At 36.6% G+C, this 24,308-nt stretch overlaps 2 protein-coding genes across 2 annotated transcripts; both read left to right on the top strand.

Moving 5' to 3' along the window:
* Nucleotides 1–1,419: 1,419 nt before the first annotated feature.
* On the top strand, nt 1,420–13,420 carry slc1a4 (solute carrier family 1 member 4). The gene is made up of 8 exons (XM_051125611.1): nt 1,420–2,271; nt 4,394–4,436; nt 5,567–5,632; nt 7,686–7,852; nt 7,950–8,183; nt 8,930–9,124; nt 9,499–9,633; nt 12,057–13,420. Exons 1-8 carry the CDS (start codon nt 1,757–1,759, stop codon nt 12,319–12,321), a joined length of 1,620 nt encoding a protein of 539 aa, XP_050981568.1. The 5' UTR covers nt 1,420–1,756; the 3' UTR covers nt 12,322–13,420.
* A 1,207-nt stretch (nt 13,421–14,627) lies between these two features.
* Nucleotides 14,628–24,004, top strand: cep68 (centrosomal protein 68). The gene is made up of 7 exons (XM_051125789.1): nt 14,628–14,887; nt 16,185–16,566; nt 18,954–20,336; nt 20,419–20,541; nt 21,891–21,987; nt 22,438–22,566; nt 22,678–24,004. The coding sequence occupies exons 2-7, from the start codon at nt 16,231–16,233 to the stop codon at nt 22,689–22,691; spliced, it is 2,082 nt and encodes a 693-aa protein (XP_050981746.1). The 5' UTR covers nt 14,628–14,887; nt 16,185–16,230; the 3' UTR covers nt 22,692–24,004.
* Nucleotides 24,005–24,308: the final 304 nt, after the last annotated feature.

The following is a 24,308-nucleotide window of genomic DNA, read 5'->3' as shown; positions in this document are numbered from 1 at the left end:
TTGCTTATAAACATAAAAGATATTTTTAGATTTTTAGAAGCAGGTTTATTTTTAACATCAATAAATTACATGTATGGAAGCCACATTTTGGCATGGAAGTCCAACAAATACATTTAAGATAAATCTGACACAGAAATCAGGAGGGGGTATTATAGAGGAAGCTCATCTGGCATGACAACAGCTGCAGGATGTGGTTTGATTTTACATAAGGTCAGACATTTGTTTACCCACTATCTCTAGTATTACTTTTACAGTACCATAACACACACTCCTTCTTAAGATTCTTTTCAGTGTACCAGAAGACATTTTGGAACTATCTGGGGCTTTAAATCTTCACAGTCCTGTTTTGTCCAAGCCTCCTCACAGTGGGCTTCAGTGTATTATAGTAACGACTGGAGAGCACACTCAGCTTCCTGCTCCTGGTTTGGCAGCTGTGAAATGTTATTTTTGGAACAGAATAGTTGAGGTTCAGGGGAAAGCAAGTACAGAAGGCTAAAAAAGAACTGAGAGTTTCACATCTTAGGTTATTTAGCTTAGGGGGAGAATGTAGGTGGGGGTCTTAAAATTATGGGTTATATCATTTGAATATTGTATTAAAATACAGAAAGCAGAAATGGAAGAAAATGACAGCCCTCACAGAATATTTTGCAAATGCTGAAATCAGTGCAAATATTAGTGAACAAAAACAAAACTTTAGAGAAATCTAAAGTTGCTCTAAAAATTGTGTATATTTATGTATATATAAATATACACACATGTATGTATATATTTAAGGAAAATAAGTTTACATATATATATATATATATATATATATATATATATATATATATATATATATATTTTTTTTTTTTTTTACTTTATTTTTATAGACTTCAACACAATAACAAACAAACAACACTCCTTCATGGGTACATACATAAATATTTTTCCAAAGTATAACACAAAAAGTGAAAAATAAATTGAATAAATTTCAATCTAGTCAGCTAGTCACAAAATAAGCAAATATTTGTAAGCATGTATATAAGAATATTTGTGGTCATACATTCATAAACATGATACTTATTTCTGTAGGAGTACTACCAAGCAGCCACTGATATATTTACAATAATAAGTGGACATATTCCACTTTGGCATTTATCTGACTTCTTTTTGATATATAGATTGTCCATTTTCCCCAATGCTTCTTAAAAGTCTCTTCTTGCAGTCTCAGTCTGAATGTTAATCTTTCCATCTTGTAAATTTCTGTAACTATTTGTTCCCACTGAGTTCTTGTTGGAGGAGGCTGCTGGAGCCATGGAAAATGTGTTTATATAATAAATATATTTATGTATAATATAAATTGTATGAATATAAATATATACATGTAAATACATGTAAATATTTTTAAAATATATACTGTATGTGTGTGTCTTTATATATACATAATAAATATACGTAGTACACACATATAAACAAAAACTTTCATGCGATTAATCGCGATTAATCGTTGCCCACCAATAATAATTATATGCATGGATATCAGCAACCCTTTGGCTTGTTGCATCATTTCATGGTGGTCCAGGAGTGCGCATGTCCTGGATCATCGTCTTTAAAAGACCCCTCGTCATTGGTAGATGCAGCACATGTCTATAATTTGCCGGCCGGTTTTTACAAGCGCTCTCCAGCCCACTCCATTCCAAGCGCGCGCACGCTGCTGATGAGAAAAACCTGTAACATTTTTTAAGCGTGTGGAAAAACTGAGCGTGTAGGGAAAAACATGGAGGAGAAGAAGAGCGAAATCAATGGACACGCCGGGCACAAAAGCCCGTTACCAGCGGTCTCAATTAAATCAGAAAAGAACAGCTTTAAAGACCGGTTCATGGTTTTCCTCAGAAGAAATCTCCTAGTGATCTTGACAGTGTCCGGGGTTCTGGTAGGCGTCGGGCTCGGCATGATGGTCCGGAACATGAACCTAACCCGAGCGCAGATGACTTACTTCGCCTTCCCCGGAGAGATGCTGCTGAGGATGCTCAAGATGATCATCCTTCCTTTAGTGGTTTGCAGTTTGATTTCTGGTGCTGCGAGTCTGGACACTCGCTCGCTTGGAAAGCTCGGAGGGATCGCCGTGTCTTACTTTCTGGTGACCACTCTGATCGCGTCAGCTATCGGGGTTGCGCTCGCCTTCATCATCAAACCCGGCGTGGGAGCCGGCGCGCTGAACACCGACAACTTGGGGCTGGAAGGCGTGAGCTCTAACAAAGAGACGGCGGATTCGTTTTTAGACCTTGCAAGGTATCATGTGGTTATGGAAATGAATGCTAAATATAATAGTATCTAGCAGTAATTGTTAATAGCATATCATTCAACGTGAGAAACATAGCGGTCCACTATATGGCAGCACTTATCCGCGCCTGCAAGTTCCCGGGAAGATTAGCCGAATGCAGAAGACACGCAGATCATGTGACAAGTTCATATTTTCCATCTTCTTTTCTTCTTAAGCATTTGAATCACATAAATGTGCATTTAATTACTGCCAAAGACACGGAAAAAGAGCTGGAAAAAATATTTATATTTCTGGCAAGAGAAAGTTTTATTCCACATAGTGTGAGTTCAGCAAATGTGGGGCAAATATGACAAGCTTCTAAATTTACTAATCAATTAACAGCTATCACAAGGGTCTTATTTTGCCTGGCATCATCATAATGGATGTGAGCATGCAAAAAAATTGTGATCTGCAATTGTTAGTTTAAACAGCTGTTTCTGCATGATTTAACCCACACAGAGTAGTTTTGAATGTGTTTAGGTTGATTCAGCAATACTGAATAATATTTTTGACTTGAATAAAACCAGTTAATTTAGATGTTACCATTTTAGTAAAGTTTTTTAAAAAGTAAGATTTTTAATGTTTTTTAAATATCTTTCTTCTGCTCACCAGGCCTGCATTTATTTGATCCAAAATACAGCCAAAGCAGTAATATTGTGAAATGTTTTTACTGTTTACAATAACAGCTTTCTATTCCAATATATTGTAAAATTTAATTTATTCCTGTGATCAAAGCTACATTTTCAGCATCATTACACGTCTTCAGTGTCATATGATCCTTCAGAAATCATTCTAATAGGCGGAATTTCTGTTTAAGAAACATGTTTTTTATTAATTTTGTTATCAATATTTAAAACAGTTAAGTAAATGTTTTTCATGATTCTTTGATAAATAGAAAGATGCAAAGATCAGCATTTATCTGAAATGAAAGGCGTTGGTAATTATACATTATATCATTTAAAAGCTTGAATTAATAAATTACATTTTAAAATATTGAACATCTTACTGTTCAAAAACCTTTGACTGGTAGTGTATGTGATGATTGGATGTACAGTTACGAAATTTGTTTTAACTTGTCAAGGTAAAGTGACACTTTATAAAACTATTCTGATGGATTTTGATCATTACTTGTCATACTATTATTAGTTATCCTGACATACATCATGTCATACAACAGTTAGAAGACAGGATATTTCATAATATTTTCATGATTTCATGATATTTCTATAGGACAGAAATATGTCTGTATCTGAGTTACTTTTCTGATAGTTTTGGGCATTGTGTTGGACATTCATGTTCTTTAGTTGGTCCAAAACAGACTACCATCCAGTGTGGTCGCAATCGACCTGGTAGACCTGGATCAGGCTGGTTAGCGCTGGTAGACCACCATTGACCAGTAACAAATAAGCACCAAGTTTGCAAAAACATCTTGTTTTTCCATCAGAAACATACATTTTATAATTTAATTTTTCATAAAAGGAAGATTTTTTTGATAGAATCCAGCAAACATATTAACGTATTTTTTTAATAATGTGTAAAATTAAATTACTTTTACTAGATTACATTAAATTACAATTAAATAACTGAAATTACATCACAAAAAAATAGACTTTTTTTGGTTATTCAGTCTAAGTGGGACAAAGGTGCCTGTATGTTGAAACCCGAAACCTGTTAAAAAGTTTTTCTTGTTAGCACATAAATCTGCTATGCAATTATGTAATAAACTTGAAGGACAACTAATAGGCTTGCATAAACCTGAAGAAAATACATTTCTTTTTGCCTCATAGTTCACACAGTTACTAGATTAATCCTCTTTATAAAGCAGATCATATGACCAATAAGAACTCAACTCAATTTAGTTTAAAATGATCCACTCTGTAGCTCGAGTGAATGATTTAGGATATGGATTTCCAGATAGAAATATTGATCTGTACGGATCAGTGCAAAACTTCCTTCACAGATCTGTCATGACGCAAACTGGTGGGAATTTACCAAAGGAACATCAGTGGTGTCCATCTGTGATGATAAGTGCTGCTTTTTACACGTGTCTGCATCACTGGTTTATCTTTCTTGCTTGTTTTTCCTTTTCAGAAACCTGTTTCCATCCAACCTGGTGGCTGCAGCTTTCCGCTCAGTAAGTTACTCTATTCTTCCAGCTGTCACACAGACCCACACAAACAGCTATGTCCAGAATTAATATTTGTAAATCATTTCCTCCATGTTAACAGCTCCTTCATCTCTAATTGAGAGAGTCACAAAATGGAGTAACCATTTTTGTCCCTGCTCAATAAATACCTCCCATCCTCTCTCACCACTAAGCAACCAGGCAGTTTCCATAGCAAGTTGATTCCATTCCTTAGTGCCTGGCAACCTGGCTTGGTTCACTGGGTTGTACCACACGGGCAACTGCTCAACAGTGAGCACGCTTTGCTCAAAGAGAGGTCAGGAGGTTCGATGGCCGGGGTGGGAGTTACCACTTCTGTGCCTAGACTGGAGCATGTGGACGCCCCCATTGACTCAAACCGAGTGGGCACCCAGTTATCAATTTGTAAAAAAATATGTTTTTGTAAAGGCCAAAGTAGATTTAGAAAGAGAAACAGAGTCATTAGGTGCAGATGGGATGTTTCTTTACCCAGTGAGAGAATGTTTCTCTATCCAGTGGGATTTCCATCGACATTTACCTGGATGGAGGCCAGAAAGGCTTTAAAAGAGAAGAGACAGATTAGTAGAATTAATACAGAAATGCCTGGGAATTATTTTAATGGCCAGTTACAAATGGACTTGTCCAAGCTAATTCTTGCAGATCTATTCCAGGTTGTCTTAATAAAAAATTATATCTATCTTGCATTTTTTTTTTTACTATGCCAGAAAGATGTTTTTTGATTTTGTTTATTTTCTATTTCACACCTCACCTACTTCGTTTCTACTTTTGAGGACATGCAAAAACTAAACTGAGTGTTCCAGCTCATATAATTGGAGTGTTTGAAGAACAGGGGTTCTGAATAGCAGGGTTGTGGGGGATCACTGTCATTGTCTCTGTGTATACCAGTCTCAAAGTCCTCTTCAGCTAAACTTTAAATGCTGCTATTGTGAGTATTTTGGCACTAGACTTGCACAGAAACAAGCTCAGTGCAGAGAAATAATCAAATGCATCACAGTTCATGAAGCTGCACACTGGAATGGATTGAAATCGGTCAAATAGCTCTGTGATAAGCACTGCATGTGGCTCATGGTGTCCTTTTCTGTCTTTTACTTTTGTCACAGTATGTCACTGATTACAAGACAATTCTTGTTGGAAATGGAACAAACGGAACCCTCAACTACCAGAAGGTACACAATCTCTTTATTTTCTAATAATATTTTATTGTCGTATTATGCTTTTATAATTTAAAAAATACGTAGCATGCACTGTCAAGCACACAATTGTCAACACACACATTATGTCACTTGTTGAAAGGTCAGTTTAACCCAGTAGTTTTGTGCTTTTTAAAAAAATAAAACTCAAGGCCAGTTGAGCCCTCTTGGCTGGTCTTATGTCCGACCATTCAGTAGTTTTGGCTCTTTGGCAGCCTTGAATGAGCTTGCTGTTTATTTGCACAGGGCCAGGGTTGACGCAGCCGGTTTTGCTGCTCCTATCCCACTGAGTACTCAAGCAGCTGGAGATGGCAAGCCTTTCCCAGAGGGCTTTTTCAATGTGCCTCCCATGTGTCTGCATTTTAGTCTCAGCAATGGGCCTGTAGAATGACTCAGGATGTGCTAAGAGATCTTCAGATTATAAATTATTTTCATTTCTAATGAATGTTTGTTTTCTGTCATTATATTAGTACAATCAGTTAAATCCAGTTCCACAAGCATGAAGATTTCCACAGAATAGGAGAGAAGGTTTATGTTCTGCCGCTTGCGTATTTGTTAATTAGGAATTGTTGATCCATTGAACACGCTTTAAAATATTAGTTCACATCTGGAATAAAAATTCCTCACCCAAATGTCATCTAAGATGTTTATGTCTTTGTTTCTTCAGTCGAAAATAAATTAAGGTTTTTGAGGAAAACATTCCAGAATTTTTCTCCATATAGTTAAGTCAATGGGAGCCAACGGGTTGAAGGTCCAAACTGCAGTTTCAATACAGCTTTAAATGGATCTACACGATCCCAGCCAAGGAATAAGGGTCTTATCTAGAGAAGCGATCGTTCATTTTCTAAAAAAAAAAAAAAATTATATACTTTTTAACCACAAATGCTTGTCTTGTACTCGCTCTGCAACGCACATGTGTGACTTCACGCATTATGTAATCACTTTGGAAAGGTCACTCGGTTAGTTCTTCGTCTGTGTACTTCAGATCAAAGAGGTAGGACAGGGAGAAAAACTCCATCTCATTTTCTCCTCCAACATCAAAATCATCTGACATCGTTGTTCTACCTTTTTTTGTAAAGGGCATTTGACTTTCTTTGCGCGTTCGCTTTGTAAACCCTGAGTTGGTACTTCCGCCTACTTTAAAAAAAAAAAAAAAAAAAGACTGATCGTTTCGCTAGATAAGACACTTATTCCTCGGCTTTAATTGTATGGAGCCCTGCATTGAAACTGCAGTTTGGACCTTCAACCCGCTTACACCCATTGAAGTCCACTATATGGAAAAAAACCTTAATTTCTTTTCAACCGAAAAAAGAAAGACATGGACATCTTGGATGACGTAGGCATGAGAAAATTATTAGGAATTTTTTCTTTTTGAAGTGAACTAATCCTCTAATATGTCAAATCTATTCCATGTTTCCTTTAAATTCAGTGCTAAATATGCAAAAATTAAAAAAGTTAAAAAACAGATTGCATCTGAACTACACTATGTGCTGCTGTATGTGATTAGCCTTTGTATAAATCACTGGGTCTTCATTACATCCTGGCTCAGCTAAAATGTCTCATATCTGCTGGTGCATGGGTAAATATGTGGGCAATCCCTCAGAACGCTTGAGGTCCATAATTGTTTAAGTAGGGTTTACAGAATAACCAGTGCTGTGTGCCAAGTGATGAGCCATGCCTGGATGTGCGATAAAGCCCAGAACAAGAGCAGGATTCAGTTGAACGGTAGCTCAGTCCTGTCAGATCTTCATCACCCCACTGACACAACTGCTGAGAGAAAGCCTGTCTGAGAGCCAAGCTTCATCACATTTCATCTTTTAAAAGTCACAATCATATCAAGTTCAGTGACAAGGAATATGAGTGGGAAAAATAGTTAATATAGGTTAATTAGCAAAATCAGCATTTATCAGAGCACAATAATAAGTCACAATTTTGTGCCTTAAAGGATTAGTTCACTTCCAGAATAAAAAAACCTAAACAAAGCCTGAATGGGAATATCATAATACAAACATGTTCTGGTGGTTTTCAGGTTCCCTATGGAACAGATTCAGATGGCATGAATATTCTGGGCCTTGTTCTCTTTGCTATGGTTTTTGGAGTTGCTTTGAGAAAGCTTGGGGAAGAAGGAGAGGAGCTCATTCGCTTTTTCAATGCCTTCAATGAAGCCACCATGGTACTGGTGTCCTGGATCATGTGGTAAGTAAAGACCTTTGATTAAATTGACATCTAATCCAATAATAAAAATTACACCATGCACCTGATATATGATACATTCTGTTGTTTTGTCCTTCAGGTATGTGCCTTTTGGCATCATGTTCTTGGTTGGCAGTAAGATTGTAGAGATGGAAGATGTGGTTCTGCTGGTCACTAGTTTGGGGAAGTACATTTTTGCCTCTATCCTAGGCCACATCATCCATGGTGGCATCGTCTTACCTCTTATCTACTTTGGGTTCACTCGTACAAACCCCTTCAGTTTCCTGTCTGGCCTCATCACACCTTTCACCACCGCATTTGCTACCTGCTCCAGGTAATTTGTTAGATATCATATATATTTCTGTAGTCTTATAAGCAGGATAATTTGGCTCCCAGAATGTGACTTAAAAGCTTTGTTTCCTTTTTTCCTGGAACCGCTAGTCTTGCTGAATCTTTAGTAGTGTTGCTAAAATGCAAAAGCCTTGATTTGTTGGCAAAGGGCCCTTAATCAGATTGACAAAGTAAGTTTCATAATTTGATGGTTTATTTGCGGTCTCAGCCCTTTTGGACCAATCCAAAGCAGTGTAGTTATTGTATAAAATAATAAAATAGAATTATTAGATGAAAAACTTAAACTTAGAAACTCGTTTTCTTGGCAGCTAACTGAAAGGGTTAGTTCACCCAAAAATGAAAATTCTGTCATTAGTTACTCACCCTTGTGTTGTTCCAAACCAGTAAGACTTTCGTTCATCTTCTGAACACAAATTAAGATATTTTTGATGTCATCCAAGAGCTTTCTGACCCTGCATAGACAACAATGTAATTACCACCTTCAAGGGCCAGAAAGGTAGTAAGGACATCGATAAAATAGTCCATGTGACATCAGTGGTTCAAAAATAATTTTACGAAGCTGCAACTTTATTCAACAATTTCTTAGAATAAAAAAATAAAAACATATAAAAATTAAATATAAATACTAAATAAATTAATAAAACCTTTTATTTTTATTAAAACATTACATTTTTAAATCTATTTTGCCATTACATACTAAAACCCTGTCTGTTTCCTGTGTTTGTGCAGCTCAGCGACGCTGCCCACCATGATGAAATGTGTAGAGGAGAACAATGGTGTCGACAAACGAATCAGTCGGTTTATTTTACCGATTGGAGCCACTGTCAACATGGACGGAGCGGCCATTTTCCAGTGTGTTGCGGCTGTGTTTATTGCCCAGCTCAACAACGTTGAACTCAACGCGGGCCAGATCTTCACAATCCTGTGAGTGTACATCCTTGTGAGGCCTTCAGTCTTCAATCTTCAATCAGCAGGAGTATTCATAGCTACCCTAAACATTCCTGTATCTAAACTGGTTACATGTGACATGCTCTATATCTAAACAAGGAAGAGATGCTAAGCTCAATCTAAATTTACAAGCAACACACCCTCACTCTCTGGAGCATGTCCCAGTGTGGCAGGTTAGTGTGTAGAGAGTAATACAGAGATGAGGCTCTGCTGGATGATGTTGAAGGAGCTATCACCATTCTGGCTTTTAGAACCATGGCACTTCAGGGAATTTGTTTCTGTAATAAGTGAATCGTTAATCACTTCAAATAAAGCATCTGCTAAATGACTGCTTGGTTGCTTATTCAAAGGGTGACAGCCACCGCCTCCAGTGTGGGAGCAGCAGGTATTCCAGCTGGAGGGATCATCACCATCGCTATCATTCTGGAGGCCATTGGTCTGCCCACTCATGACCTGTCACTCATGTTGGCTGTGGACTGGATTGTGTAAGACAGCTTCTCCCATTTTACTCTTATATATTTAATATCAATAGAATTATTTATAATATACTGATTAATTGCATATATCTATCTCATTGATCAATATTAGCTGAGTGTTGTGTTCTTAAGTCACCATTTCAATGTCAAATTTACTGGACAGGAGATATACAGTGCCTTAATTTTTTTGTGTTTTGTTATGTTGCTGCCTTATGTTAAACTGTTTTAAATGACTTTTTTCCACATCGATCTACACTCCATACACCATAATAGCAAAGCAAAAAACAAGTTTTAACATCTTTGCAAATTTATTAAAAATAAAAAATGTAAATGATTCCATTCCATAAGTATTCAAACCTTTATCTGGGACAGTTGAAATGTATCATATTGATACATTTCATTATTGATGCGAATTCATATTGCCTGTAAATGTTACTACACTTTGAGTGAAGTTAATGTGTGGCAAATTTAATTGAATGGTTATGATTTGGAAAGGCTCACACATCTTAATAAAAGGTCTAACAGCTGAAAATGCATATCAGAGCAAAAACCCAGCATGTAGTCTCCATTACCCTTAATGGAAGAAGTTTGAAACAACCAAGACTCTTCCTAGTGCTGGCTTCCTGGCCAAACTGAGCAATTGATGGAGCTCCATGATCATATGTGGAGAAAGGAGAAACTGAAGCTGTTTTTCAGTGGCAGGGACTGAGGGACTCGTCAGAGTAGAAGAAAAGCTCAATGCACCAAAATATTGAAATAGCCTTAATGAAAACCCAGTCCAGAGCATTTAGAACCTCAGACTGGGCAGAAGGTTCACCTTCCACCAGGACAATGATCCTAAGCACACAGCAAGAGTGGCTTATAGACAACTCTGTGAATGTCCCGTAGTGGGCCAGCAAGAGCCTGTGCTTGAACCCAATCAAACATTTCTGGAGAAACCTGAAAATGTGCGTCAGTGCCTAAATGTGCCGATCCAACGTGGCAGAGCTTGAAAGATGAAGAAATGAGGAGAGGAATGGCAGATAATTGCCAAATGCTGATATGCAAAGCTTGTCACACCATACCAAAAAGATCTGAGGCTGTAAAGGTGTTTCAGCAAAGTACTGAGTTAAGTGTATGAATACTAATGCAATGTACATATTTCATTTCAGTTTTTTTTTTTTATAAATTTACAAAGTTGTGACAGTTATGTTTTTGTGTAGATTGATGTGGAAAAAATAAATTTAAATCAAATGAATTTAAAAAAGGCAGCAACATAAAACGTGAAAAAAATAAAAGGGTTTGAATACTTTTGCAAGGCACTGTATATTAATAATTGCATTTAATTTTTAATGTTTGTAACTATTTGAATGTATGTTGATTAATCACAATTAATGAACTTTCAAGGATAAGTCCACTTACAGAACAACAATTTACAAATAATGTACTCCCTTGTCATCCAAGACGTTCATGTTATTCTTTCTTCAGTCGTAAAGAAATTATGTTTTTTGAGGAAAACATTTCAGGATTTTTCTCCATATAATGGACTGATATGGTGCCCCGATTTTGAACTTCCAAAATGCAGTTTAAATGCGGCTTCAAACGATCCCAAATGCAGTTGTAAACGATCCCAGCCGAGAAAGAAGGGTCTAGCATAACGATCGGTTATTTTCATTTAAAAAATACAATTTATATACTTTTTAATGCCAAACGATCGTCTTGTCTTACTCTGCATGGACTGTTTATGTTCCGGTTCATGACAGTTAGGGTATGTCCAAAAACTCCTGTCTCATGTTCTCCCTCAACTTCGAAATCGTTCTATATCGCTGTTTTACCTTTTCTGTTAAGGGTGTTTGATCTTCTTTGCATGTTCACTTTGCAAAGACTGGGTCTGTACTTCTGCAGCGATGTAGGATGATTTTTAAATGATTTTTAAAGTTGAGGCAGAAAATACGATTGGAGTTTTTTCGACATACCCTAACTGTCTTGAGTCAGAATACACAGAGTTCAGGGAGAGAAAGGCAAGATGAGCGTTTAAGATTAAAAAGTATGTAAATGGTATTTTTTAATGAAAATAACCGATTGTTTCGCTAGATAAGACCCTTCTTTCTCCACTAGGATCATTTATGACCACATTTGGGATCGTTTGAAGCCACATTTAAACTGCATTTTGGAAGTTGAAACTCGGGGGACCATAGGAGTTCATTATATGGAGAAAAATGCAGAAATGTTTTCCTCAAAAAACAATTTCTTTACGAATGAAGAAAGAAAGACATGAACATCTTTGATGACAAGGGGGTGAGTACATTATATGTGAATCTTTGTTTTGGAAGTGGACTTCTCATTTAATATAAACACTGAACATATGCATACAATATATGTACAGTTTTTTTTTTTTTAATTGCCCTTACATAATCTGTTGTGTTAACAAACTGTGTCTGATGTGTGAACAGAGACCGAACCACTACTGTTGTGAACGTGGAGGGAGATGCACTCGGAGCTGGCATTCTTCACCACATCAATGAGCAAGAGATAAAGAAACAAAGACAACAGGAACAGCATCAAGAGGAGCAGGAACTGGAGGAGGTGAAGGTAGAGGTGGTGGCAAATGTCAGAGCGGAAGAGGAGACCTCCCCTCTCGTCACACGCCAGAACCAAGGAGACAGTTCCTCACGTGAGACACTCGACGACAAGGATGGTGTGGAGTCTGTGCTATGAAGTGTTAACTGTGGTCTTTCATCTCTTTCTTCTTCTCTCTTTCTGTATCTCAGTCTTTTAAAAACCACTATAAACATGATGTCACCACCAGTGTTTACGTCAAACGTAAAGTTTAAGATTCAAATCTGTGAATGAAACACTAATGGTCAGTTTGCTGTTACATTTATTTGAAGTACTTGACAGGTTCAGTTGTGATAATCTTATCCACTTGTTCCAAAATGATTTCTCATTAGTGTTTTTTATGTGCAAAGTCTAAAAGGGAAAATTTTCTGGTGTCTGGTGAAGAGATGGATAATGAAAATCATTTACAGACTGACCTCTTGCTGTTTGTTTGCTATTTTTTAACTGTGTGAAACATTAACTATTTTGAAGATAGACCAGAAAGTATTTGCTGTAAATATTTGTGTTCCTAATGGCAAAACCTGTTGCAAATTGGTATAGTCCAGTGATTTAATGGGGACTACGTCAAAACTGTGCATGTGTGCTTGTGAAGTACTCCTGTGGATTCTAACAGATTCAGAGCTTGTGGTGTATGGTTTAGTAGTTTCAAATCTGGTGAACTTTCAAATTTTAACTGAAAGTCAGGCTCAGAGAATGAGACAGATCTCAGGGTCACAGGTGATATTCAACCTAATGATGAGAGACACATATTTCCTGACAGACTCCATTCTCTACATTAAAAATACATGCTGTTGACCCACGAACATCACCCATAGTATGTAGTGACACCTAGTGGTCAGTGGAATTATAAACACTGACTTTGTCTTGACTTTTTTGTACATTCTATGTCCAACTTTTAAGTTTGGCTGTTAGTTAAGAAGTAAACTATTTTAAAACGACAGTATGAATGAGTTTAATTTATTCTAATTGTTTAGCCTTTTGTACCGCATTGAAAATTATTTTTTGTAATCTGTTGATATAAAAAATCAGATGCTAAAGGGTTTATATGAACTCTAAAAGCTGTTAATTAGCACTTGATTAGCGTTTTATATGCATTTTCTCCTTGTATTTTTTCACTCTCTTTTAAATGTATGTTATCTTGTTATCTACGTGTCTGTGTCTGTGCTTACCATTAAATCAAAAGCATTTGTGTCTCTGATTTCCGTGCAGTTTGACAGTTTTTATGCTATTGCATTGTTATGAGCATCTAATCTTAGATCTACATTGAATATATACACAACAAGTCAAAAGTTTTTGAACAGTACGATCTTTAATGTTTTTTTAAAGTCTCTTCTGCTCACCAAGCCTACATTTATTTGGTCTAAAGTACACCAAAAACAGTCAAATTTAGAAATATTGTGAAATATTTGTTACTATTTAAAATATTCTATTTGACTATATTATAAAATGTAATTTTCAGCATTATTACTCCAGTCTTCAGTGTCACATGATTCTTTAGAAATCATTCTAATATGCTAAATTTGTGGTTCAACAACTTTTTTATTAGTAGTATCGATATTTAAAACAGTTGAGTTTATTTTTTGTCAAGATTCTTTAATGAAAAGAAAAATCCAAAGATCAGCATTTATCTGAAATTATTGTAACATTATACAATACAACACTATACCAGTCAGTATTAATAAATTACAGAAATTAATACTTTTATTTAGCAAGTATGCTTTAACTTAAAAAAAAAAAAAAAAAAAAAACTTTGCTGTTTTCAACATAATAATAATACATGTTTTTTTTAGCAGCAAATCAGAATAGGCTCATGTGACTGGAGTAATGATGCAAAAAACAGCTTTAAAATCACAGGAATAAATGTATTCAAATAGAAATTATTTTATATTTTAAACAGTAAAAATATTTTCAAATGTTACAGTTTTTGCTGTATTTCGGATCAAATAAATGCAGGCTTGGTGAGCAGAAGAGACTGTTCAAAAACTTTTGACTGGGAGTGTATATTCCTGCATTTGACAGAGATAATTATATTTTGATTACAGCTTCCTCTGTGGACCCAAATGGATTGTCCTCCAGGAGGCGCTTAGAAGCTATAGGCCAGTCGCTTTTTTCCTCAGAGGAGACTTTTGTAAACTTAACGTTAAATTATTTAAATCTTTAAACAACATGTGTATTCATTAATGTAAGTTCAAGTATTTATAGATAGTACGTAACCTGAAATCACAACAATTTTTATACATCATTTTTAAAACCTCATTGTATAATCACAAACGACTGTGATTGGTGGTTTATGACCAGCGCTGAGAAAAGTAACAGACAAGGTGTGACACATCGCTATTTCAGCCGCAGTTATTTAACTGAATGCTGCCCATTAAAACTTTAATACACATTAAATGGTCTCGCAGCCAGTATAACTGATCATTTACGCGACATTTTCACGCGCTTGCGTATTAATATGAAACTTGAGTCGGTGCGACTCAACTTCAGGTCGCAGTTTTATGTCGCTATCGACTGGAAGCGACAGTCTTGCGCCGCCTCTGTGTTAAGAACCGTTTCCTTCCCCGCTTGGATTCACAGCAGCAGTGTTTTATTTGTCGTATTATATCTCTAAATTATAAGAACGTAGTTCGTGGAGCTTCCGACGGATTTTCCTCAACCAAAACCGGTACGTACAGTTTAAGATCACTTAAGCAGGGTGTTCAGCTATTGAAGCCAAGTGAAAGTGATGTCGACAGAGGTGTGAAGCTGCTGTATGACAGATAAATATTCCTGGCTGATACATCATAGCTTAGCATGAATCACTTTGTGTGTGGCTGCAACTGTTGTGAAATACATTTCATTTGTCATTTCATTATTTCTGCATATGTAACTGACCGCTTTTGTTAAAGACACACTATTTCCTCTATTAGCCTACGCTTGTGTATGTAGTGTTTAATTACAGAGTAACTGAGAACTTTAGTTTACAAAACAAATTGTGTATTGTCTTGTGAATTATTTTCTACTTGTATTGATTTAACAGCGATTTCCGCTACGGTTTCTCAGAGGAAATGTGTGTCTTCTTTAGGCATGTGTTTGATGACCAGGTTGTCATGGTAACTGTCAATCAAGCCTATAGACTTTCTATAGGATTCCCACTGCTTGAATTTATCTAGTGCCATTTTAGCCCAAGGATCAGTCTCAGAACAACTTGACTGGCTTTTATGTCCACAGATAACATATTAGAATTTGTTTTGCTTCTTTGCTCTACAATACAAAGTAAACAAATTCATACATATAGCTCTGCAAACTCAGCAACAATTATGAGAACTGACCAGCTGTGTATCAGCAAGTGTCATATTAAAATTAAAAGGAACTCCACAAGGGTTCAGTCGTAAAAACACATGATTGTCTTTGTTTGCAGGTAGGGTATGATTTAAATGTCCCCACGTGATCACCTCTCATGACATGCCATTTTCTGGCGGTTGCCACGGAAACCAGGCACATCAGCCAATCAAAAAAACAGATCCAGTCTAGTATTCCACAGAGAAATACAAGAAACTGCGTTGTCTTCACTCTGGTGCATTTATCAGTGTTCATCTGACACATAATAATACTCCTAGCAGCATAATTACTCATATTATATTTTAGACTCATATTATATTTCACCACTGTAAAGTATTATTATTTTTAATTACTTTCCTATTATTATATGCAATTTATCATTTTGTTTTAAATTAATTACTTTTTTTTACTTTTAATTTAAAAATGTTATTTAGTCATAGATTCAATCTGTTAGTAGTACTTTTGTAGTTAGGGATGGACAAAGAGCATTCATGAATTTCAGGCAAGCCTGAACATGTAGTCTTAATGAGACTGCTTAGCCACATCAGAAGTAAACATATTAGAGTAAATGAGCCCTGCATCTCACTTATCACAGAGGCTTCTTGTATGCTGATTCAAACGGTGTGGTTATGACCTTTTAGCTGTCGCCCTGCCAAATGAGGAACCACAGAATCTGGATGTGTTGCTATGGCTCTCCGAGTTGACAAGACCTTATCAGACACCTCCTCGCAAATGGAGAACAAGAGCTGTGGGAGGTGGAAGACCAGGATCCCAGAGTTTATTCGCAGCGGTCAAACTAAACCCCTCAGTCACAGGGCAGTTGATAAGACAAGGCCTGAAAATGTCCAGGAGGCCAAGGACTCAGACAAAGAGAGGAGTGGCTGCAAAAAGACGGTCACTATGGCACCTGTTTCCAGGTACATGACGGACAAAAGCCTCTATATCATGAGAAAACCACTGATCTCCACGCAATGGCAGGCACCTATCTTGAAGAACTCATCTACACATGAAGACTCGGACAGGGTAAGAATGTAATGAAACAAGTCTTAGTGAGCTACATAGGATTTTCAAATTTGTGATGAATTTTGCATCTAAAATGCTTGCGAAATGTTTGTTGTAATGATTTAGAATCAGCCGGGAAGGCAAGCCAGTGTTTCCTGCACACTGCAGTAAACCCAGCGCATATCTGATTTGCAAACAACCGAGTCTTATGAACCGTCTGTTTTTACCGAGCCATTCAGTGTGACTCATGAATCATTTAAACTCCCTTGCACGTTAGCAGTTTGAATCAGATTAATTTAGTCAGTTAATCGTTCAGAGGTGCTACTGAGCCACAACTGACTCCCTAACTGAACCATGAGTCATTTTTTGTTTATGTCTGATTTGAAATGAATCCAAGTGTATCATGGGTGCCATAAAAATATTAAGCAACTCTGTTTTCAGCACTGATAATAATACAAAATGTTTTTTTGAGCACCAAATCACCATATTAGAATGATTTCTGAAGGGTCAAGTTATACTGAAGATTGGAAATTCATCTTAGCCATCACAGGAATACATTTTAAAATATATTAAAATATAAAAGAGGTTTTTTTTTAATTGTAATAATATTTCACAATATGGTTTTAACTGTATATTTAATAAAAAAAATGCAGCTTTGGTGAGCAAAAAACATAATTAACCACATTAACTCCAAACTTTTGAAATGTGTTTAAAGGGGTCATCGGATGCCCATTTTCCACAAGTTGATATGATTCTTTAGGGTCTTAATGAAAAGTCTATAATATACTTTGGTTAAAAATTCTCAATGGTTGTGTAAAACACCCTTTTTACCTTGTCAAAATCAGCTCTGCAAAAATCATCTCATTCTGGTCGAGGCTGCAAATGCAAATGAGCTCTGCTCGCCCACCCCTCTCTTCTCTCTGTGGAGTGACTAGCCTGTTTACTTTAGCTGCATTTAGCTGCGTTTAGCCGCTAAACTTGCTAACTAGCACATTATTAGGAAAGGCGATCGCAAAGATTCATAAAAAAACCCTTGTACTCACTTCTGCTGTAAGTGAAGCTGGATCACAAATGATTCGTGCAAACACAGACGGATATATGTAGATCGGGAGGCGCATTCCCTTCACAAACAAACGTAATCTACTGCATCTTCAGTGGCTCAGATGTCAGGAGTAAATGACGACCACTATGTTAATTATTACATCCAGTGACACAACACCTCAATCGCTCAATTCTTGTCTAACTTACATCCCTGCTCCGGCATCAAAACATGAAGGTTGGACTATTACAACTGATCTTAGGTAAGACGCTCATGTCAATCAGCTATCGTGGGAGCAGCCTCTGTGGGTGTGACATCTGAGAATGGCTCGATTTGACAAAGGGAATATTATTTTTACAGATTAATTAATAACCACTGCATGGGTTTTTATCATTACAGGGTAGATTTGTACATACACTGCAAACACACATTCATGTTCAAACAACATTTAAAAGTGAACTTAGCATTCGATGACCCATTTAAAGGATTAGTTCAGTCCAGGATTAAAATTTTTTGATAATTTACTCACCCCTATGTCATTCAAGATGTTCATGTCTTTCTTTGTTCAGTCAAAAAGAATTGAAGGTTTTTGAGGAAAACATTCCAGGATTTTCTCCATATAGTCGACTTCAATGGGAGCCAACAGGCTGAAGATCCAAATTGCAGTTTCAGTGCAGCTTCAAAGGGCTCTACACGATCCCAGTCAAGGAATAAGGGTCTTATCTAGTGAAAAGATCGGTAATTTCCAAAAAAAAAAAAAAATTTATATACCATTTGACCACAAATGCTTGTCTTGCACTAGCTGGACTTCATGCATTACGTAATCACGTTGGAAAGGTCACGTGTGTCATAGGTGGAAGTACCGACCCAGTGTTTACAAAGCGAAAGGGCAAGAAAATCAAACACCATTTCGATGATTATAAAGTTCGCCCTACCCTATCTCTTTGAACCGAAGTACACAGGCGAAGAACTAACCATGTGTGGCTTTTTCAACGTGATTATGCAATGTGTGAAGTCATAGACAAGCACCGTGCAAAACGAGCATTTGTGGTTAAAAATATATATAAATTTTTATTATGTAAAAAAAATATGACTGATCGTTTCGCTGCATTGAAATTGCAATTTGGACCTTTAACCCGCTGATCCCCATTGAAGCCCACTGTATGGTGAAAAATCCTGGAATGTTTTCATCAAAAACATTATTTATTTTTCAACTAAACAAAGAAAGACATGAACATCTTGGATGGCATAGGGGTGAGTAAATATCAGGAAACACTTTAATTATAGGAGCCAATTGCTCTGTGGTCATGCTTTAGCCTGCATCCCAAGATTTCCTATGAACCATTTCCTGTTTTTCTGTTTTCCTCAGATCAGTTACAAAGTCAATTCCCCTAAGGAAAAGGACAAAAGTCTGTCTAAACAGTCGTTCAGAAGTATCCCAGAAGATTCTCGATATTATAGATCCTCCCCACCATTATCTACAGAAGATCTGGATACCTCCATGAACGTATCAGACCTCAGACTGTGGTCATGTGACGAGGATCCTATTTTTAACTCTTCAGCTGCCAAACGCAGTCTGTCCAGTCCCCCTTTAGCTTCTTTGAGCCTCACAGCACCCTCAGTGCCTAAGTGGACATCCACGCCTAGAAGCACTTCTTACTCGTCCAATCATACGTCTCATTTCACAAGACAGGTAAAAACGAGAACAGGTGAGATGATGGACAGAGGAAGAGATTCTCTTCTTAACACAGGATCTTACAGTAAGAACCATCAACATGGGTTCAAACACATGTCGCCTTATCAGGCCAACTATTGGGCCTGTGCCATCCCAAACTCTCTGCCACCATCTTCAAACCGCAAATCCCCCAGTTGGGATCCAGAAAAGGAGTATGAGGAGCTCCTGGACTACACGTACCCTCTGAGACCCAACATGGCTGGTACACAGGGTTCTTCAGAGGTGGATCTTCTCTTGCGAACCGATCCGTTGTTGCAAGACTCAGGCATTGAGTTAGACCGCTCTTCCACTCTGTCCTGTTTAGACCTGTCCTATACAGGGACTCGACAGGGACAGTGTAGCCCAGGAACAGCTCAAAGGTCAACTGAGTTTTGTGCTCTTAACAAATCACATTCTAAATCCTTAGATGGCATCATGTCGAGTAGCCTGTACTCTTCACTAGACCAAGCTGGCTTGTCAGTTGAGAGTCTGGACTACGACAGGAAGCCAAGAGGCCATTATTGTAAATTTGGCATCTTCTCGACATACCCTACTTTTATTAGCTCAACACACATCCTTCCACACCCTGATTCGCAGGACGAGTTAGACGAAGAGTTTCTTCGCCTTCCAGATCGGCTACAGGAACTTCAGGTGCTTTCACAGCAGCTGAGGGACATTACTGACCAAATGAGCCAAACAGTCATCACCAGCCGGGAATCCCCAGAGAGCGAGATCACCTCAGTCAGATCACCAACGGCTCAAATGGGGAAGCAAGAATCAATGATGGAGGAAATGGGCGATGAAGATGCTGAAGCGGAAGGGGAATCTGTTTCTGAAGTTCCTCTAACACATGAGAATGCGAAGGGGCCTAGTTCCAGAATCCAAATGATTAGCCAAAATATGAACAGGAGGAACCTGAGAGAGGTGAAAGCTGTTATGGATCAGCTGAGCGGACTGTCAATGTCAGAGCTTCAGAGGACAATACAAACAGACCAGAATGAAAATGAGACCAAGGAGTCTCTAATGCAGCACATACAGGTGAGAAGACGTTTTTTGTTGTGATTGTGAAGTCCTGAGATGTCTGAGAATATTTGAGAACTGTTATATTCTTTCTCAACAGGCATTTTGCGCTAACCTAGAAAAGCTGATTCAGTGGCTGCACAAGGTGGTAGAGAAAGTAGAAGTTCTTTCACCTCCCATGGTTGACTTGGAGAGCGTCAAAGCCTCATTGGCTGATTACAAGGTTTGTAAACTACATTACCATTCAAAGTTGGGGTTGGTAAGATGAAAGGTATCAAAAATGACCATAAAGGCATTTATAATGCTACCCAACAATTTATATTTCAGATAAATGCTGTTCTTCCAAACTTTCAGTTCACCAAAGTATCCTAAAAAATTTCAGTTTTCACCCCCAAAAAAAACCTGTTTTCAACATTGATAATAATAAAAAAATAAAAGACATTTACATATAGTCCACAAGAGATTTATAAAAAAGACCCCTTTCAAAAGTTTACATACACTTGATTCTTAATACTGTGCTGTTACCTGAATGATTCACAGCTGTGTTTTTTTTTTTTTGTTTAGTGATAGTTGTTCATAACTCCCTCATAACTGTCCTGAACAGTTAAACTGCCTGGTGTTCTTCAGAAAAATCCTTTAGGTCCCACAAATTCTTTGTTTTTTTTTTTTGTTTTTTTGTGTATTTGAAATCTTTCCAGCAATGACTGTATGATTTTGAGATCAATCTTTTCACACTGAGGACAACTGAGGGACTCTGATGTAACTTTTACTGAAGGTTCAAATGCTCACTGATGCTCCAGATGAAAAAAGAAAATATGCATTAAGAGCTGGAGGGTGAAAACTTTTTGAATTTCAGATCAGGGTAAATTTAACTTATTTTGTCTTCTGGGAAACTGTAACTATCTTTTGTAGCTTCTGAAGGGCAGTATTAAAAATATATATATATATATATATTTAGGCAAAATAAGAAATGTACACAGCTTCATTTTGTTCAAAAGTTTACACCCCCTAACTCTTAATGCATCGTTTTTCCTTCTGGAGCATCAGTAAGCGTTTGAACCTTGTAATAGTTGCAGTCCCTCAGTGTGAAAATATGGATCTCAACACAGGTAACAACACAGTATTAAGAATCAAGTGTATGTAAACTTTTGAACAGGGTCATTTTTATAAATTCAGCTATTATTTTCTCTTGTGAACTATATGTAAATGTCTTTTATGTGAAATATCTTATTCAGGTCAGTACTAACATGCATTTTGTATGATCCTTCTTATTTTGCAGATTCTGCAAGGTGTATGTAAACTTTTGACCTCAAATGTATATTCAAATTGATAACAGTTAATTAAAATTGTTATAATATTTCACACTATTGCTGTATTTCTGGTTAAATAATGCAGCCTTTGTGAACATAAGAGATGTTTTTCTTTCAAAAACACTAAAATAATACAAATCTTACCGACCCTAACATTTCTGAATGTTAGTGCACATGCATCACATGCAACAATAAGAAAATTAAAAATATTATTACAAAAGAAGTTCATTCTAAAAGTACATAACTGCATCATATTTTTCAGAGTTTTCAGGAAGAAGTTCAGTCTCATAAGCCCCTCACAGAAGACGTTCTGCAGACCGGAGAGATGCTTTTGCATTGCATGAATTCAGCCTCTCCTTGTGAGTCTTACTATCTTTATCAAATTAGAAAATATCATTTAAAAACTCTCTCTACTATTACTGAACCCTCAGTAGCAGCTCCAGAGCTGTGAGTTGGTGAAATTAAATTTTAAATGGGATGATACATTAGATCGGTTTATCTTCCAAAGCACTATAATGCCCTGCTTGTTTTTTGATCATCTGGTGCACCTCTATAAGTATCTGCAGTTTACAGCTTCTCAGTCTGGGACATGTTGTGCAGTGTAACCCAATACACTGAGTTTCATCAGACAGAAACAGGAAACGCTGTGCTTGGAGAATGCGTCCATGCATGTTAACTTAAGAGGAGCCGTGCTGTTGCCTAGCATGCTTCGTTTTTCATGGTCACATCAAGCATTGTTTTTGTCAACACATTACTAGTCTGTAGTTATTCTTCAGCTGCTGCTTATATTTTTATCCCTGATTCCTCAGTTCTGAAAGACACACTGGAGCTGATAGAGAGGCAGTCTCACACACTGGAAACTCATTCCGAGTATCTTTTCTCCTCTATTCTGTCAGCCATGGACTGCCTCACTGACCCCAGTTCTGAGGAAGCATCAGGTAAAGATCTGCTAGTATATATAGTGCCCTCTAGTGACATCACTTTGACTGTAGCCTCTTTTGATTATTAAAAATGCCATCATCAAGTAGTTTCTCACTTTTTCTCCACAGAAGCAGTTTCCTGAGAATTATTATGAATCTGGGAAGGCGAATGTCTGGTCTGCTCACTGTCTTCACTGAGACGTCCTATTTGGCGATTTTACATCAAGGATGAAAAACACTTCTTGCTTGACTCATGTCACCAGTAACTTTGTTTTACACATTTAACACGTTTACTGTATCCAGCGTGGTATTATATGCGGTTGTCACAAGCTTGAGCTATCTGTCACAACTGACAGTATGTGATGAACCTTTCACTTTGTATTTTTAGACACCAGCTTGTCATATTTTTTTAACTCAAAAATGTCCTGTGGTGGCTTAACTTTGTAATACTGTTTGACTGAAGAGGTGCACAGACATGGTGCCAATCGTGATTGTGATCTCAGGTTATTACCCTATTAAGTTTTAATGGAGAGCAGTCCTGACTCCATTAGCATCCCTGCAGCTTCAGTTTCCCTTCTGAGTAAACTGTGCCTCAAGATATTTAGCAGTTTTTGACTGATAATTAGTGTGATTAATGGTATCATTAATATATGAACATACTGAATATATGAATAGTCTGTTGGGTGAACATTCATTCTTTTAAAATGAAAAAAATATTGTTTTAAAACAACAGTTCACCCAAAAATGTAAATAGTCATCATTTACTAATCCTCATGTTATTCCAAAACATTGTTTCATGTTAAAAAAAAAAAGATATTTTGAGAAATGTCTGTCTGTTTTTTTTGTCCACACAATGAAATGTGGGTCAGTAAATGATGACAGAAATTTACTTTTTTGGGTGAACTATCTTTTTAAAGAGAGAAAAAAATTGTCAGTGTGTTAATATCAAGCAAACAAAATGCAATAACAATAATGATAATTGTGGACCATAACGCATGTTAAATTAATATGACGGCAAACTAAAAACCTCAACGTTTTGGATAACTTCAGCTGCAGAGATCATAGACTGATGTGCAATTGTTTGTATATTGACAAAAAAAGCATTTTTAACAATAAACACTCTTCTTTTTGACAGTTTTCTTGTATTTTTGGTTAATAGGTTACAAAATAAATTTCTTTGTAAGTTTTGACATGGATACTTCTTTAAATGCAAAATTACTAAATTCCATTCATGCACAATGTACTCAAGTATTATCATTCATGCAATTACAAGATTTTAATATACAGTAAAGAGATCCTTAAAAGAGATCCTTAATTAACTCAGGCCTTTAGAAAATCAAGAAAATCAAGAAAATTACATTAGATTTTAAGTAAATGAAATATTAACTAAAGCTAAAACTAAATTTATTTTTGTAAAATTGACTCAAAATCTAAAAACATTGCCACACCAGCAAACATAAACTAAGTTTACATTTAAAAATGAAATGGAAATTAAATCTTAACTTTTTTTAATCTAATAAAATTGAGCACAAAATGATTGCTATTTACACTAAAATTACAATAAAAAATTGAAATGTAAAAATATAAAAGTAATTCAAAATATTAATACTATATTAGCATGTAAATAATATTAAAATATGAACGAACTGCTTTTGAAGTGCGGCAAGGGCAAGCTTCAAGTCTACATATATTAAACGTCCCATCTGGGATAAATGAAACATCCATCTAAAACTGCACAAAATGATAAACTAGACATGAAC

The sequence above is a fragment of the Labeo rohita genome, chromosome 13 (assembly GCF_022985175.1).
Source record: "Labeo rohita strain BAU-BD-2019 chromosome 13, IGBB_LRoh.1.0, whole genome shotgun sequence".
NCBI lineage: Eukaryota > Metazoa > Chordata > Actinopteri > Cypriniformes > Cyprinidae > Labeo > Labeo rohita.
This window is presented reverse-complemented; position numbering and strand designations above follow the sequence as displayed.

Bases quoted from the DNA above. Each gene is read 5' to 3' on its own strand.
- cep68 (XM_051125789.1), top strand. From the start codon at position 16,231: ATGGCTCTCCGAGTTGACAAGACCTTATCAGACACCTCCTCGCAAATG. The intron at 16,567-18,953 runs GTAAGAATGTAA...TGTTTTCCTCAG, and splicing joins CACATGAAGACTCGGACAGG to ATCAGTTACAAAGTCAATTC. The intron at 21,988-22,437 runs GTGAGTCTTACT...CTGATTCCTCAG, and splicing joins CATGAATTCAGCCTCTCCTT to TTCTGAAAGACACACTGGAG.
- slc1a4 (XM_051125611.1), top strand. From the start codon at position 1,757: ATGGAGGAGAAGAAGAGCGAAATCAATGGACACGCCGGGCACAAAAGC. The intron at 9,125-9,498 runs GTGAGTGTACAT...GCTTATTCAAAG, and splicing joins GGCCAGATCTTCACAATCCT to GGTGACAGCCACCGCCTCCA. The intron at 9,634-12,056 runs GTAAGACAGCTT...ATGTGTGAACAG, and splicing joins TTGGCTGTGGACTGGATTGT to AGACCGAACCACTACTGTTG.